This window comes from Callorhinus ursinus, unplaced genomic scaffold (genome assembly GCF_003265705.2).
Source record: "Callorhinus ursinus isolate GAN/ISIS: 27379988/994484 unplaced genomic scaffold, GSC_fseal_2.0 scaffold56, whole genome shotgun sequence".
Classification (NCBI taxonomy): Eukaryota; Metazoa; Chordata; class Mammalia; order Carnivora; family Otariidae; genus Callorhinus; species Callorhinus ursinus.
The window spans coordinates 2,140,159-2,158,520 of record NW_027397118.1 but is presented as its reverse complement, the minus strand read 5'-3'; the positions used below and the strand labels follow the sequence as shown (position 1 = coordinate 2,158,520).

The 18,362-nt window shown below is 43.2% G+C and overlaps 1 protein-coding gene across 3 annotated transcripts in view; it reads left to right on the top strand.

Moving 5' to 3' along the window:
• FTO (FTO alpha-ketoglutarate dependent dioxygenase) overlaps positions 1 to 18,362 on the top strand; it is a 414,363-nt gene that overhangs the window by 270,779 nt on the left and 125,222 nt on the right. Inside the window, exon 9 of one of the 3 annotated variants that reach the window (XM_025852362.2) lies at positions 5,595 to 7,021. The exons of the other annotated variants lie outside the window; for them this stretch is intronic. Coding sequence (XP_025708147.2) covers positions 5,595 to 5,928 — 334 coding nt within the window. The 3' untranslated portion in view covers positions 5,929 to 7,021. Of the gene's footprint in view, positions 1 to 5,594; positions 7,022 to 18,362 lie in introns of those variants that run through there. 3 annotated transcript variants of the gene reach the window in all.

Genomic DNA, 18,362 nt, shown 5'->3' with positions numbered 1-18,362 from the left:
TGTGTCCTCAGCTGCCATTGATGTCCTTCCAAATAGGTGAAGTTTAGTGTAAAACCTGCCATTAACTCTTGGCCCCTGGCAGGAGTGGTACAGGGTTGCCTGTTTGTTCCAGTGGGTGTATGGGGGGAAGGGGGAGGGCAGCAATTAGTCAGTGACATTTATGACCGATTTATAAAACACAAATGAAATAATTGGTTACAAAATCAAAACAAGCCTTCACTTGTCTTTCGCAAACTTGTTCTCAACACATTGTGAAACTTTATGAACACCCTTTACAGAAAGCAGACAGCAGCCAATCCGAAGTGAAGAAGCCAAAGTGCTCGGCTTGGGGAACAGCTGTGGGACGAGAAGATTCTCAAAGTTAGGTTTCCCGTTCTCTTTCCAAACCTCCGTGTTACCACATCTGGGCAGGGAATCACCATGGTTTTGGTGTAGGATGCATAGATCTGAGAAAGAAAATCTTTCCCACCCCACGCGTGGGAGCCCTTTTTAAAAGGTCTTTGATGAGATTCAAGTACAGGCTGTTTGTAGGGTAGTAAGGGAGAGGCAGAGCGCGGGCTGGTGGCCTTTTGCTCACCTATTAAAATACCGTGTTGAGGCACCATTGAGGACGAGCTGCCAACGTTAACACCAGATGCTGGCCCCCGGGTGATTCCCCCGGGTGATTTTTCTGTTTGCACATCTCCCAGTGCCTCACCTCCAGTCCTTTGTCTTTCCATTCTTTCGCACCTCTAGAGAGAGACATTTGCTCAATTAAATGAAAAGGGGAGCCCGAAGCTAACACTCAGGGTAGGTGTATTGGGGTATCATTTAAAGCTAATTTTTAGAGTTTGTCCATGTCTCTGATAAGGACGTTCTCGGCTTGAAACCCTTAGTTTTAGGAGAGATTTTCCATTTCCTTTTGTTGTTGTTGTTGTTGTTTTAATTCCTCTGAAACGTTTCAGGCCCGTGATCGAACAGGGCCTGGCTGTCTTTTATTTTTCTGCACTCCTTTGCAAAATTCAGAAAAACTGGCCGGTCTAGTTTAGAGAAGAAAGCGAATGGGAGAGTGTCTTCAGCAGGCATTCCAGTGCTAGATCCTTCGCTTTTAGTGATGGACTGTTCTAATTTTGAAAATAATTTTACACTGCTCGAACACTCTGAACGTATAGTTTTCTTCTCAGCCTGCTTAGAATAACAACCACTGTCACCCGCTGCCTGAAATTCACTTCCGTGAAAAACGTGAGTGAAATCAAAAAGGAAAACCTAACAGTGGACAGTACTCGGCAAAGCCAGGTCAAGCCGGTTTGCGCTTCTCCAGAGTACACTGTTGAGGATTTCAGTTGTCTCAGATGGCGGCCTGGTGTTGCCTCTGCTACTTTGTGAAGACCATCCGTGTGTTCCCTTCCGCAAAACTCAACATCCAAGTGCTCTGGATCCTTCGGCCAAGCCTTCATGTGGCACATGGGAAGGGACAGGTCATAAGTACGCAACAACTGACGTGCAGTGTTGTCCTCTGCAACAAATCCAAAAAAAAGGGTGCTCTGATCTCAGGGTTGGGAGCTGATTCCTGATTTCGGCTGAGACAGGTCTGCTTAAAACTATAATCAAGGTGATTGTATTGCCTTGGAATTCAAATTTCCAATTTAGGGTTTTGCCATATAATCTCTAGTAGAGTGTGTCTAATCTTCATGAAACCCAGAGTCTTTATATAAACGCTCTGGATTTCCTTCCGGGTGTCTAGGCCGAGCCGAGCTGTGTCTTTCGGCCGAGCAGGAGAGACTTCTGGATGACTGGGGTATATGGAGGCAGCGTTGTGACGTCGCTCTCTTTTTGAAAGACCAACTCAAATTCTATATGCTGCAGCTTTGATCCTTTTCATTCAATTCTAAGTACACTTGTTATTACAGTAACTGTTGTTTGTATGTTATTTTAGCTTTTTACTTAGGTAGCTATTTAGCAATTTAAATGAAAATGTAATTAGGTTACATCTGTTTTACATGCATGTAATGCCACGCAGATGTAAACTTCTATTAAAGCCATATTTTCTTTTTGGCAAGAAAAGGCAAAAACAAGATTGCACCAGTCATTGGAGGACGTCCTGCTCTTAAAAAAAAAAAAAAAAAAAAAGCATATACAAAGCGCTGTGCTGTTATTTATGTGGTGGTGAGAATATATCACTTCTCTTTTTCAAAAAGTAGAAGAACAAACAAATGCCTTATAATTTATCTGGATACAGAGTTTAGCAGGACAGTATTCTGTGGGTTTGTGCAGATGGGTGTATCCATCTCTACGCCACGCGCTGTGGAAAGGGCCACGGAGCCACCAGGAGCCTGACTTAGCTCTGCTTTAAACCGACTCCGATGAAGCCACTTTGCATTTCTCGGTTCTTGTTAAAATCCCCAGGAGTGTTAATATTTGTCCAGCCTGCCTCTCAGGCTTGTCGTGAGGGGCAGATAAGATAATGAGTGTACAGTTATTTTGAAAAGTGTAAAATGGAATTGTCAGAGACTCTTAGCAGTCTGTTTGTGTGAAAACAGCCCCTCCCCTCTGTTCCCCCCACATTTTTGTGTGTACAGTGGGGATTGAACTCAGAAATTAATCCTCCTGTTTTGGGAACCCTTGCCTCCCTTATAGCCCGTTAATAGGATTTATAAAACATCATTTCAGACAAAGTCACTTATCTTATTTGCTAACGAGACACAAAATTTGGACTGTCTGGAACCAGGTAATATTTTAAGAGTTGCCCATTTGTTCCATACACGTTCAGCATTTCAATGCAGTCATTTTTAATGGTGGTTTTTATGGTATCAATAAAAATATTTTCATATAATTCTTCCTTGTAAATATGGTTAAACTTTTAGCTTTCTGCTACTTGGTGACCTGTTAAATAACTTAATGTACTTTCAAATTGATTGTTCAGTGCCAAGATAATAAGAAGCCAGGAGGAGCCAGGTTTATGGCATTGCTCTTTTATGTTGGGGCCTTAAGCTGAGCTATGAAAAAAAAAAAGTCTAGCAGGGTTTGCAATATCCAGCTTCTTTGAGTTTTTTCATCTCTGATTCTGAAAGAGCACGGACTGTAATGCTTACTTCTCTTTTGTACCTGTTTTAAGAAGTTAGTGTTTTAGATGGCGAGGAGAGGAAATATTCTCTCCATATTGTGTTCTGTCTACCATTTATTGAACACTTACTGTGTGCCAAGTGCTATTCTAAATGCTCCGTGCCTTATTTAATCCTTTACAGCAAACTCACGGGGTATAAGTAGTGTTGTTATCCCTCATTTTTGAGGGAAAGAAACTGGAGCCCCAAGAAGTTAAGAATCTTTCCCAAGGTCATATAGCAAGCATGCAGTAGAAGGATTTTAACCTAGGCAGTCTGGCACCCATGCCTAGATTTTTTTTATCCACTGTGCTCCCTTATACCTCATATAATACCAGGGCTTTTCTCGTTGCTGTTGTTATTTCTTTGTTTTTATTGTTTGTATCAGCTGAATCAAGCATCTGTGACCTGGAATGAATCTTAAGATACTCTTCCTCCCCGCCCTCCGTTTTTCCTGGTTCAGAAAAGCATATGTGGAAGACCTGGGTGCCACAGAAATAAAAATAAATACGACAGAGTACTCACAGTACTTACGTAGTGTAGTTCATATAGAGGGGTTTGGGTCAGGGAGTCCAGCTAAATGAAATGCCGAGGAGGATGAAGTACACACCAAGGATTCAGCCGATGTGCTCCGGAAGCACGGCGAGAGAGTAATCAAGGTCGAGGGAAGCTTCTCATGGCCTGGGCATGGAAGAACGTGTAGGGTTGTGCTAAGCAAAGGAGGCAGGCGGTATTTCAAGTTTCAGGAAGAGAATGAGCAAAGACTTGGAGAAAAGAAAAGGCAGGCTGGCCTGCTGGAATTGGTAAAGCCCGGAGGTAGTGAAACCTCCCCGTGGGCCCTGGCAGTGGGAGCACCACGCAGGAAGGAGAATGACGTTGTGGAGAGAGGGTGATGAGATTTGGCAATCGATTAGCCACAGGGAGGGAGAGGGAGGATTTGAGGAGGGTCCTGGGGGCTCTAGCCCAGTAGGCTGGTAATGATGTTAATTACAGAAGGCAGCTTGAATGTAAGACTCATGTATAGGGAGGCAGAATCAGGTAGAAGGTAAAGAGCACAGACCCTATATTCCGAGTCCTGGGTCAGAATCTGTGCTCTGCCACTTCTTGGTACAGTGACTTTGAGCCAGCTGCTTGTTGAATTCTTTGTCATCATCTCTAAGATGGAAACAGTGTTAATATTTATCCCCTAAAGCGATTGGAGAAAAGTTAGTGCCTGTAGAGTGCTTAGCACAGTGCCTCTTGGCATACATTGAATAAATAGCAGTTAGCAGCCTCTTGGGTAAGTAGGCTTTTCTACCCATTTTATAGCTGAGGCTACTACAATTTGGGTAGGCCGACTCCCCTTCTGAAGTTCTGTAGCCAGAGATCCCCGTGCTTGCCTCTTGGTGCTATGCTCTGTCCTGTGAAATTCTTGGCCCTTCGCCACCCTCCCTGTCAGTGAGCGACAGGTTGAGTCTTGTAGCCTTCCTTCCATAGAGGTTGGACGTAGTAGAAGCAGGCCCTGTTTCTGCTCCTACCTTTATGGCCATCTACTGAGCATGGATTATGTGTCCGGGAGGCCATGACGTGTGTCACATACATTTCTAATGACTGAATGCAGATTGTCGTAGTCTCCCTTTATTTCTATACATTACACATTCATTTTCTCCGGACCCTTTTGGGCACACCAGAGGGAGTTGTAGCCTTCTGGGTGTGCCCTGCAGAATTGTCAGGGCCATCGAAAGTGTCTGTCTCGATGAACCGCTAGTACAGGAAGGCCACCCCAAACGTCCCCTAGTCTATAACCTAATCCTAGTGTGTGTCCTTTTTTTCTCCTTTTCAGTGTGCCCAAGTTAAGCTATTAAGTAGGTAATACACCATTAAGCCCAGATCATGGTATTTGGGAAAACAACACCCAAGCCTCGTGAATAGCATGCACTGTTAATTGTTAAGCAGCCGGTGCCGGGGGCCTGACCTCACAGCGTTTGTGTTGTGACAGCTCTTTTGCATTGCTGAGGTAAATGAATATCTGCCATGATGTTAGGAGTCAGGGATGGGTCTGGGAAGCCTGGACACAGTATCAGATCGTGTTTCACCGAGAGAACAAGATTGATTTATCGCATTACACTCGGGTGAGGTGGACCCGGCACCACTGTACCACATGCTTTTTTTAATTCCCTTGTCTGCTAAGTATGCAAGTACAAACAGCTTTAACACAATTTTTTACCTAGAAAGGAGCCTGGGGCTGCATCCAAGTACATTTAACATATGAAAATTGAGCTGCTTTGAACTTGTATGTTTTTGATAACTGCTTGGTATGCTTCCTGGAGGATCACCTGTAGGCTTTTCTCTCCAAATCCTAATCCCTTTGATTGAGTGCCAGGACAGATAGCTCTCATTGAATAATTCCAGCCTCATAATTCTTCCTTCATTCAGAGTTGAAAGGGAACAGCTCCAGATTCAATAGGCAAATCCTCAGATTTAGCTAAAGTAATTCAAACACTTTAAAACTGAAATTGTTTTGTTCTGAAATAGGGTTCAGATGGGCTACCGAATGTTTACACAAGCTAGTTGCTGCCGTGAACTGCAGGATGAGGAAGAAACACACACTTGTCTCCCCCTCACCCCCCCACCTCACTACCCCTGCCCGGCTCCTCTCCTCGCCATCCCTGTGACCAAGGAGGACAAGCAGTTTGAGAGTTCGAAGTTTCAAAGCAACACGGGCATAAGAACATACTTGACTCTTGTTTTTCTCTCCTCCATAAAGACCCGGCTGAACATTCCTGCTCTCCCTTCCCAGCCCCCGTCTCGGAGGAAGGAAAACAACCATGTTCTTTTTATCTTTACAAATGTGCCTGGTGGGAGCTAATCTAAACCAGTTCAAGATGCCTTTATTTAAAACTGTTGAGAGGAACGGAAGGTGCTGCCGAATTAGAAATGAAGTAGCTTCTGGGCCCCTTGGCCATCCTGCTCCGGCCCGGCCCCCTGCCCCCTTTTTGGCACCAACCTGGATCTCTGCTGAGGTCTCTGTTTTCGAGTCCTTTCAGAGATCATGTTTACTAAAAGATTGTTCCTCTGAGTTGGACATCCTGTGTCTGTCCTATTTGGCCAGAGAGTGCTCCTGTTGGGAAAAACCATCTTCTTTCTCTCTGCGCCTCGTGCCCTATTTCAGAAGGGAGCCTGAAAAGCCATTTCCATGTTCCGCGTGTGACCGGGCCCCGTGCGCCTTATCGGAGTGGGCGTTCCCTCTTGGGTCAACGATACTTGCCCTCTTCTGGGCCACCAGAAGAAGAGAAGGACTGTAACCCATTATCAGAGTATTGGGGATTTGAGTGCCCCAGTCACGTTGAACTCGAGGCAAGGCTGGGAGATCGATTCTCTCCTGGACAGGTTCCCACTTAACGAAATGGGGCTACTTCCCTAATCACTGATACCGAACCTTGGTAAGGAAGATGGTGTATCAGTAAAGCGAGAGATGCTACGTGGCTCTAGAAAAGCTTCCCAGACTGGAGGGGAGGGCACCAAATGATGCAACAGTGATGCACACAGATCTCATCTGAACACATTTTACAGCCTCCTGTTGGACTGCAAGTTCTACCCAGATGTGTCCTAGGACTTGACCCTGCTTGCCTTGTGAATTTTGACCTAGCGATGGCACGAGTTTATTAACAGTCTTCTTCATTAGATCCTTCCCATTTCTCCTTTTCTGTGTCTCTCCTTGGAAGGTTTTTACAACATTGTAATCATTTATAATTTTAAAATGCCTCTAATAATGCTTAAAAACAGCACTTGATTTTAATGAGTGCTGCTTAACCATGGAAGGTTTGTATCTGCATTACGGTCGATCCTTACAACAATACTTTGGAATGAAAGTAGAAAGTTTATGACACATTTTATTATATTCCTAAATGCGAAAGAGGATTCTAATTTAAAAATAAATGGCTATACTTTTTTAATTCTTATTTAGCCTCTGTAGCTGTTTTAATATCCCTTTTATGGTTGACTGGTCAATGTTTTAAAACAAGTTCTTCAGGGACTCCATGCCCATTAGTCCCTGGCAATAAAATCTGAACTTTACTAAAATAAAACATGATGCCATGGAGCAATTAAGAGGGGAACTTTCAGAGATGACTGTGAATATGAAATACGGTGATTTATTTTATTAATGGATTTGGGGAAAAGCAGCCCACCTCTTTTAAGCTCAACTATGTGTATTTGGGGGTTTTTATATTTTTAATTTATTTCTTTGTTTCTCTCAGGGCAGTAGGGGGTTCCATAGTGGGCTCTTAAGGTACACCAATCCTCCTCCTGGAGCCTGCTATTTCTGAATATGATCCTTTATTTTTTCATTTTATATGGAAAAGGGGGTGATGTCACTTAGGAAAGCATTTTTCCCCAAAGTGGTTTTGGGAACCAGAACCTGGTGATGTGTTATTTAAAAGCGATAATGTAGTAAAGCCATGCTTTGTGCTTGAAATAATTGTAGGATTTATGGGATATATCCCTAACCTGTTCAGTTTTATAGAAGGACAAAACACAGGTATTCATTTCATCAGAGTCCCTGAAAAACTTAGAAGCGCAGTTGACAGCTCTTTCTCGAACGTTATAATAACTTCTTTGTTTATTAAATAGAGTTGGGAGTACTCTAGGACTCCTGCAGTTTGGTAGTTATTTAATTTGCAAATGGGATTGGCCTCCCTAACCTTTGAAGGAATGAGTTACTTTTAATGTTTTGAAACTTTCATTGACTCTCCACTGCCAACTGAAGGATAAGGTTCAGATTGTAAAAAGGCTTACCTGACTCTCAGCCTCCTTTCTGTGACCCCCCACCCCTTTCCCTCAATGGTAGGTCTGCTCCAGAGCATTTACTGTATCCCGAATTTTCCACCGACTGTACTTGTTTGTTTTTTTCCCCCCTCTCCACGGACTCCTACTTTACCTCATCCTACCTGCGGTCTTCCTTTTTCTCCCGTGCAAATGTTCCCTGTCTTAAGAGGGCTTTGGACGCCAGCATCCAGGGCTTCCCTGTCCACCGCTGTGAGATGTGCGGAACACGGCCCGCACGGCTGTCTACAGCTGCGCTGTGGGCATCCCTCCCCCACCCGGCACATTGACCTCCTCTCTGGTCCATGGTACTGTCTACAGATCTTCATTATGGCCCTTGTCATGTTCAGCTTAGCTCTTCGTGTAAATGTTTGTCTTGTTCACCAGACAGTGAGCCTCTTGAGGGCAGAGGTTGTCTTAACTATCTCTGTGACCCAAAACTGCCCCAGGGGAGATGCACAGGAACTGTCGGATGAATGCCTGAACACATGTTTTCCTGCCTTAAGAAATGTCACGAGATGCCTAACTTAAGAAGTTGGATGAATAGAAGCTTCTTTTCTCTTTTAAACGTCATTAGTCAGCTCACATGATACACTTCCTCCCGTCAGAGCGAACGAACACCGACACCGGGAGCTGGCCACGGGCCTGTGGCTGGTCAGGGAGAAGCGGCAGCCTCGAAACTCGAATCTTTTGGTATCACAGCCGGGGGGCTGTACCCTGATAACCATCCTGGCGTTACTGTGGCAGGCACGTTGTGTTGCCTACCGGGCAGCCCATCCCTTAGCTCTCCCCTGCTTTCTTCATCCCTGCTAAGAGAAGCCCAGTTTTGTTCAGCTGGTGGATAGAGGCCCCCGGATTTCAGGGAGGTTGGCCCCTCTGCCAGCCACAGGTGGCGAATCCCGGTCAGGTGAAGCCAGTCATGGTGTTTTCTAGTCCCCTGGGCCAGATGCTCACTTTCCCAGCCTCCCTGGCAAGCTGGGGGGGCCACGCATAGCATAAGTTCTGCCCTGGGAGCTACGTGGAGAAATGGGCCAGGGGCTCTGAGGAGGGATTTTCTCCCTGGTAAAAAGACAGAGCCTCATGAAGGCATCCTGCCTTGGCACACAGTGGGCGGACAGGATTCTGGAGCCGTGGCCGCCGGCTTGCAACCACGAGGTGACACGTATGAAGATAAAAACAAAACAAAAAAACAAGTACACTAATGCCCGTAGAACAAATGGAAGGAAAGCCTGGATCCACAATGACCAACCTCAAAGCCTTTCACCTCCAGACTTCTTAGATGAGTATCCTGATGGCTTAAGCTTTTAAGAGATAGTTTCCTGCTACTCGAAGCAGAGGACATCCTAGCTGATTCACTTGCTTTGAGACGGAAAAATGAAAGTGGAGACAGCATTCTCAGAGGAAGATAAGTGACCGGGTCAAATGTACAGAAGTCAGGACAACACAGTAGTCAAGAAATCTGGTGGCTGACTTGTACAATGATGTTCTGCGCAGGGAAGACCCACCCCACCAAGAAGCCCTGCAGCGTTCATGAGGCGGTCACGAAACATTGAAGTAGTTTCTCTGATAGTCTTGGCACTGCACAGGACGTTGAGGACGCAGGAAGAAAAGACAGTTTCTTGTCCTTAAGGAACTTTTTCGTCCAGTAAAGGAGACCACTGAGTAAGCAGACAATTAGCTAAGAATATGATAATTGCTATCTTTTGATAGGGGTACATTCAGGGAACTCTGGGAATTTGGAGGAAGGCCACAGAACCCTGATGGGCTGGGGAACAGGAGGGAACAGGAAAGGTTTCCTGGAGGGGGTAGTAGCTGAGCTGAGTCTTGAACAGGAGGAGGATATCGCCAGGCAAAGAATGGTGGGGAAAGGGGAGATGCGATATTCAAGACAAAGGGAATGTGCGTTAAGATAAAGAGACACGAGAGAAATGGAACATTTGGACACTGTAAATCTTTCGCCAGATGTGATTTAGATGTTTTTCTTTTTCATTAAGATCTGGCAAAGCTGGTAATAGCTACAAGTATATTATATTATGCTGTATACTTTTGGTATTTAAGAAGTTCTGTAATCGGGGGGGGGGGCGCCTGGGTGGCTCCGTCATTATGCGTCTGCCTTCGGCTCAGGTCATGATCCCAGGGTCCTGGGATCGAGCCCCGCATCGGGCTCCCTGCTCAGCGGGAAGCCTGCTTCTCCCTCTCCCACTCCCCCTGCTTGCGTTCCCTCTCTCACTGTGCTGCTTTCTGTCAAATAAATAAATATATAAATAAATAAATCTTAAAAAAAAAAGAAAAGGTTTTGTAATCATTTTAAGTGAATAAATGAGACGTGAAAGAGGAAGGCAGTGCATAGAACTATCCTTTCCCAACTTATGTTCCTCAGAAGTCTAGATCCCTGAGATGTTAAGTGATTCTAAGCAGAATTAAAGAGGGGGTGGTTTCCATCGTCAAATAAGTTTTGAAAACACTGGGTTAAATAAAATTGAATAGTCTTCATCTCTGTAAGTATTCCCAGAGCCTTTAATACTCTCACGTTAATTGTTACTGTCCGAAAGGAGGCTACCACCTGGAGCATTTCCTAAAATATACTCGATGGTATACTCTTTTTTAGTTAACCGTCTGCAGAACTGAAGCTTTGGGAAGGATTGGTATAGACTACTTCAGAAAGCTTGACCAGGAAAGAAGATATAAGTTATAAGGTGACAGCTAAAATGAGGGATGAATAAAGGAGGACGTTTCATAAGATGGGAAAGTCAAGAGCTTGCGTATATGCCAAGGGCAAAAAGCAGTAGTGAGGAAGGTTACAGACCAGGAGCAGGGGTGCATGATTGGGAGGGCGAGCAAGGTGCTGGAAGTTACAAGAAGGATGGCGTATTAAAGGACTCTGCCGGCATCTCTGTTCAAGATGTCAAGATTGTTATAATCTTGATCAGGGACTTGATATATATATACCAGAGTCTACTTTACTGAATTTAGTTATCAATTACTATTATTCCAGTTGCAAGAGAGAGAAGACCCAGCTCACATAGACTGAAGTAAAAAGAGTTTATTGGTTCATGTAATTGAAAAGTACATGGTAACTAGCTTCAGGCATAGCTGAGTCCAGGGAATAACCATATATCACCAGGACCCATCTCTTTGCTCTTAGGTTCTTCTTAGTTGGTTCCATTCTTAGGTTCTTTATGGCTGTTGTTAGCTTTAGCCTCTTCTGGATGCAGGATGGTTGTAGCTCCAGACTTCACAGCTTCCATCACATCACTAATACCATCAAAGGAGAAATACTTCTCTTTCACAGAAGCCACAGATTCTTACCATGCCTTCTTAGTCTGAATGAATTATGTGTCCATTCCTGAAGCAATCCCCATAACCATAGGGAGATAAGGCATATTCTGATTATCTGAAATCAGTCAGTCCCCAAGCACCCTCACCCCCCTACCCCCATCTCCAGGTGGTGGAAATTCCCAAAGGAAAACCAAGAGTTCTGTATCTCAAGAATGAAATGTGTTAAGAAGGTAACGTCTTCCCATCTCCAAAAAAGGAAACTCCCAAAACAGGGCCCTTAGGTTTTACGCAAGATGATTTTAAATTCTGAATGTTAGAATGTTTAGGGTCCCAGATCCGACAGCATGAATTAGATCCCTCCATTTGGAGCACCCAACTAAATGAAGGGTGTTGACAGCCATCGTGGGGAATGCTGATGCTCACTGAAGACATCCTGCAATAAATCCTCTTAGGAAATAAACAAAAAGTAGTTTTTGGTGAGAACCCAGCTCTCACCAAAGACCAGAACCTGTCAGCCACAGGCAGAAGTCATTAGCAGGATTTATATGTGCCCGTATCCAGCATTGAGTCAAAGGGAGATATGCAGCGGGGATTTCTCTCTTCCGGAAACCCAACAGAGGAATGAGGAAGACTTTCTGGGTAAAGTTTCAGAGAACCTAATGCATAAATCCCCTTAACAAACACTGGGATTTGGGTTTGTAACTCATCCCTCTCAGCTTAGGTCCTATGGAAGCAAGCTGCCCTAGCTGCCACAGGGCCAACACAACCAAAGCGAGGAAGAAAGGGGTAGAATTTATGGTGGAAATATGGAAACTGCTTAAAATGGTGACACGTTCACATTATGACCTATTTTTGCTTTGAGGACACTTGGTATAGTTCCTGGAGCTGGTGCCAGAGACCCCACGAAAGCAGCCAGTTGCTGGCCGGTCGGTATTGTCGCCTCTCCGTGATTTACAACTTCACCAACCTTCACTTTTCCTTTCATACAGATTATGCCAAAACTCAATTCTCCCAAACTCCATTACAAGGTGGAATGGGAAAGCCTGGATTCTCTCCCATGTGCATCACAGACGATATCGTTAACTTGCTAAGTTTCTGCCTCACCGGGAAACTTAAAAAGCAATACACGTTTTTTCCCCCCTCTGATTTGACACATATCCTTCCTGTAAGTACCTCTGGCTTTGAGTAATGAAGCCAGAGTCTATATCCAGACAGCGTGCCGTGATCTTTCTGTACCTATTTGTTGCAGTAGATATAGAACCAGAGCAAATGCTGAGTCCCAGAGGGAAAGATCTAGAATGCAGCCTGCTGAATAAGAGAACAGGAATGATCTTGTGTGATGATAATAAATGCTGGGCTTTACTAGTGCTTTGGCCATGGATTTGGCCACCATTCAACAGCCTCCATGGCCGGCTCTCCACATGCTTTTTCTTTTCTTCCTCCTGTCTGGTTGCAAACTTATTTTGACTGAGGATTTACTTGTCACCTCATGTTGACATTTCAAGTTATTACATTAAGAAAAACACAGGAGAAAGCAAACAAGCAAGTATATTCCAACAGGTCACCAGGCAGAGGAGTCCTACTCAGATTTCAAGGAAGAAGAGAGGGGTTGGGGCGGAGAATGGGGAACAGATACATTTATAAGGAGGGGGAAAAAATCCTTCTAGCTTTCTGGGCCCAAGTCAGATCTTGAATTGTGGGTATTATTCTCAGCTACTGGTGATTCCTAGGTCTGCTGAGGGGGATTCTGGTCCAACTGCAGTTGCTATGTAATTCTGTGGAATCATGCTGACGTTCTGATTTCTCTGATTATAAGTGACCGCAACAACAAAGAGAATAACTTTGCTTTAAGAACTGTTTCCACAGTGTCTCTAGGGAACAGGTTTGCTTTGGTCTGTAAATTCCCCAAAGGCAAGCTGAGACTATGTAAATTAAAACAAAACAAAACAAAACAAAACAAAACAAAAAACAGAGCCAGTGACAACCAACTCTGTGGTTTTATTTGATTTTCCAAAACACATGTCCGTCAGCCTGTTGTAGACAACACAATATGATTAAAGCACAACAATAATCACCATATATTGCATTTTAATTGGTATAACGTGTGATGAATAGTGAGTTCGGAACCACTAGGTATACTTTTACCTTTGAGCTATTTCTTTGATTCATCAGAATTTGTAAAATAGAAGTCAGGCAGTCTGCACCCCAGGCCGGGCTTTGCTACTTATCAGCCTTGTGACCTTGGATAAGTCACGAAATAGCTTTGAAGCCCATTTTCCTCAACTCTGAAACGAGGGGTTTAAGCTAGATAAGATCTAAATAGCCTTCCACTTCTAGGGTTGGCCACTACAACGTGTTTTCTAGTCTCTGGAATCTCATTACTGAAACCTGTGATCTGACATCTCTTTGGCAATTGAGTCTCTGCCTTATGATCTACGACAAAGATGATTTTTGCCTAAACTTTGGACTTCTGAAACTGATTTCAGTGAATTGCATCATCCATATTTTTAACTAGCTTATATTTAATGAGAGAAAGAGACAGAGACAGAGAAATAGTAACAGCAATTTAAATAGTTCTTTCCTTGCTCTTCCATTCCTTGAGCATTTGCCCCGGAGTCAATGTGAGACAGAGTCAGGAATCTGTGCCCACCTCTCTTGAGGGTGAATTTCTTCCTATTCTGTGTATGATTCTATACCTCGAAGGTATGGTGTTTTCTGTTTTTTGTTTTCACAATATGGCCCCTAAACATAAGGCAACTCTTTGGTGCTTAGCTGATCATTTGGTGCTTCACTGAAGAAATATTTCTGTTCCAATGATGGAGGAAAACCTAGCTGTGTTGGGCTTACTGAAAAACGGTCTATTGAGCTACAAGTGGCAGGTAAATATTTTGTTTAACTTAAGGGATTTTTGAGTGTAGTTTTTGACTCTTCATAATTTTCGCTTACTCCGATGACTTTAGGATTTGCTACCCCTGCTCCCTAAGCATAAGATAGGACTCAGGTAGGCAGTCCATTGGATTTCCTGCTCATTCTCTGCTTCTAATGGGCCCGTGCAATGATGAGGGTGGAGTTAGGAGAGCATGTCAATCCACCCATTGTACTTTTAAGGCCACTGAACTAGTTGCCCAGGACTCAGCCCTTCCCAGCACCCCTTGGGAACTAGCCTTTCAGTATGTGATCACAGGGCTGTCCTCTCAGGCAGCATGGAAGCCGCCAGCTTCATGCCCAGCCTTCCAACCGCAGGAGGCTTTGGCTCCAGAAAGGGCTTCCCTTCCAAACACAATGATTGGTAACATTGTGTTCCAAACACTTCCGGAAAAAGGCAACAAATTTCTACTTGAATGCTTGCTTTTTGCCACCTAAAAACAAACAAGTGAGAGAAAGGTACCAACAGGAGTGTGGTAGTTTCTTTACCTGGTTATGAAGCTAGATGCAGTTTGAACAAATTCTAAGCAAACATCTATATTCCGCTTTTAGGCTCTTCACCCTTATTTTCTGCTTGGTGGCGGTTTCATGGAAAGAGACCTCTGCTCCCCTTAAACATCCCATTACCATTTAGAATTCCAGAAGCCCTTCAGATCTTCAAAACTCTTAATAAGCATTGACTTTTACAGTTATTTTTAAAAGCAGTGATCCTTAAATGTTTTTCGGATCTTTTAAAAATGTATTCATCATAAAGACAAATATACCAAGTGCTGCTGCTGATAGGGAAAAATTAGAGCCTTCCTATGTTGTTGGTGGGGATATAAAATGGTGTAGGCTCTTTGGAAAATAGTCTAGAAGGTTCGGAATAGGATTGCTATATGATCCAGCAGTTCCACTCCTAGTTACACAAGAGAAATGAGAGCATATATCTATGCAAAACTTACACACAACTGTTCATAGCAGCATTATTCCTAAAAGCCAAAAACGGAACCAGCCCAGATGTCCATCAAATTGAATGAATGATCAAAATGTGGTGTATCTATACAATGGGATATAATTTGGCAATAAAAAAATGAGGTGTTGATACTTGCTACAGTATGGGTGAATTTTGAGAACATGCTAAGTGAAGAAGCCAGTCACAAAGTGCCACATTATGATTCCCTTTAGGTGGAATGTTCAGGATAGGCAGATCAGTCAAGACGGAGAGTACATTTCGTGGTTATCAGGCTGGAGTGGGAGGAAAGGAATATGTTAAAAGCCATGCAAGTGTACTCTTTACGTGGGTAAATCCTATGGAATTTGAATTATATTTCAATAAAGCTGTTACCAAAATTTTTTTTTAATTGAGAAACAAGACTTTATGTGGGATCATGTCATTTCCCTGCTTCCCTGTCACATCTAGAACAAAACCAGTCTCCTTACCAGCACCTGGTTCCTGCCTGCCCCTCTGTGCACCGCCCCCCTTCCTTCATCTTGCCACGTTGGCCTCTGTTCTGTTCCTCCAGCTCATGAACTGTTTTTGTCTCCAGGCCTTTGCATTTGCTCCTCCCTTGGCCTGATGTGCTCTGCCCTTCTGACCTCTGAATTTTTGTCATTCAGATGTCACCTTAGAGAGGTCCTCCTGACTACCTTTGGTAAAATTACCTCTCCATGCCCTGCATAGGCGGTTGCATCATCCTGTTCTTTTCTCTTCAAAGCACCCAACTGTATCTGAAATTCCTATTTGTTTGTCTGATGATTTAGCCTGTGTTGTATCCCACAGTAAATGAAACCTTCTCTCCTGAGAGCAGGGACAAATATTTCTCCAAGGCCTAGCCCAGTGCCTGACATGTGTGCACTCAGTAAATATGTGAGGGATGAATGAATGAACATTAGAGCATATGCTCTGCTGTCAGCTGGGAGTGGGTATCCCCGTTTGGTTACGGTGGCCCCCGCAGTATGACTTGATCAAAGCCATTTACCTGGGCACCTTTACTGCCTTTCTCTCTTGTATCCTGATAGAGGGGAGGCTAAAATGCCAGAGGGGACCCAGAGGCATGGGAAAAAACTAATGGACCTTGAAATTGTGATCTAATTGAGAGTTTGCAAAATGTTGTTCATAATTCAGTCTACTCACTTCCATCTGTTTAGTCTCTCTTCTTAACACTTCTGTAATTTTACATTGTATTTATGTTGACTTAATTTTTTTTTTTTTGTCTATAACATCATGTTGGAAGCTCTTTGAAGGCAGGCAATGTAATTATTCCTTACTCCATGTTCCCAGTACACATATGTCATGTGTCTCTTAGGCACACAATATACCTTGACTGTCATTTATAAACTCGGATAACTCTGACATCAGGATGTCAAATTAGATTGTAGAGTTTCATTCTGGGAACCTGACACTTTTTTTCCATGCTTATTTTACTTTATAGAGTAATTACACTTCAAGTTAATCTTTAAGGTGTTTGGAGTGTTTGAAGGTTACCTGCAGAGCACCTGGTTTGCTCACGAAGTAAAGAAACACAGGCTTGGGTTGACTTTTCACAGGAAGCAGGTGGGCTCACTTCGGTGTGCTCTCCCTTGGGTGGCTGTCATGTGGAAAGCTGACTGTCCTACCATTTTACACACAGTCTTGTGCTGGGTCCTGGGGGAAAGAGGAAATACTATGAGATACATTGGCCCAGGCTTTCCAGTGGTGACCCCTTATGGGATGCTAGGAAGAACTGAAGAAATAACAGTGCCTTTTTCTGCCTTTTATCAGATCTGGAAGGGGGGCTCTGAGACTGACTTGGGACTGGCTAGCCTGAAGAGTTTCTGGGCAACTACTGATGCCTCCTCCAAGAGTTGTTGGTTTGAGCTCCAAATCTGATCATGCAGTCCTAGATATGGATGTATGGGAAGACAGGATCTAGCCAACATCTGTTACTGTGCTTGAACAAAAATAAGTTAATTCATTGACATCACTTGCCATCTATTTTCGCCCACTTATATTCAATTAATTCTTAAGCGTATAGTAGAGAAATGAGCTTTATGTTGATTTTCTGGGTGTTACATTTCCTTCCCTGGCCTTACATCTCTGTGCAGAATTCTCTGTGGAGATACTGTCCTGGGAAATATGATAGAAATAGTTTAGATTTTTACAGAGGACTCTGTGTCTTCTCTCTCTCTCTCTCTCCATACACACATACGTCTCCATCCTATGTTTGATAGCCTTGCCATAAAAAAATGACCTGAAGTCATTTTATATTCTGACATCTCTTTAGTGGGTGCCATGGTTAATGTTATTACTTCCTAAGGAAGAATATAATTTCTCTGAGAACATTAAGCTGTATTACTCTGAAACAGAGAATAGTAGCCTCTGTACTTTAATTCTTGATAGGATAAAGTAAGGTCCATCTTACATGACTTATAGACTACCTTATATTTGCATAACACTTCATATTTTTTAGGGACTTCCCTCCAAAGTTTTTGTTGAAACACAAAACACATTGTAACAAAACCGATGTTACTTTTGATTTCAAAGTAATAGATAATTGTTATCGTGTTGTAATGTTTAAAAATGATAATTGAGAAAATAAAAATAAAAATGATAATTAAGAAATCGGCTCGAAAATGTTTAATTAGCTTTACTTAGCATGTTACACCTTTAGGGAAAACACTCTTAAAAATTTCACAAGTAAAGCAGCAGAACTTCCGGTGTTGGGTTATTCTGTGGATACAACTATCTTCCAAGTCAAAATGAAGATACTGTTGCACATTATTACTATGAGCTAAGGTACCCAGGGAAGGAGAGTATAGCTCTCCAGGTTATGAAACACCCATGTCAGGCACCGCATACTATTGAATGAGTTTACATCCTTAGGAAAAGAAGACAGATACAAAACAGGATATATGTCACACATACACATGAGAACGTTCCCGTAGGCCAGATGACTCCTCTTCTGATTTTGATACCAGGCACTGACTCTCATGTGATGAAGCTATGTAGCCTGATGACATGGAAATTCAGTGGAATACTGTAGCATTGTGGGATCTCTCCAGGCAGTACCAGGTTTCTTGTCTTCCTGTCAAGGTAGATGTAAAAGGCAGGAGAACCTTCTTCCATCCCATTTTTCCATAGCCTTCATAGGACTTGGCTTAGTATCTTACTTGTATGTAAACGGTGTATATAATTATCATAATAGTTATATTATTAGCTGTATAGTATAGGTGTGTCCTAAGCACTGTGCTAATGTAATACAGGTAGTATTACTTATATTATTTAATCCATATGAGCGTTCTTTGGGGAAGCTA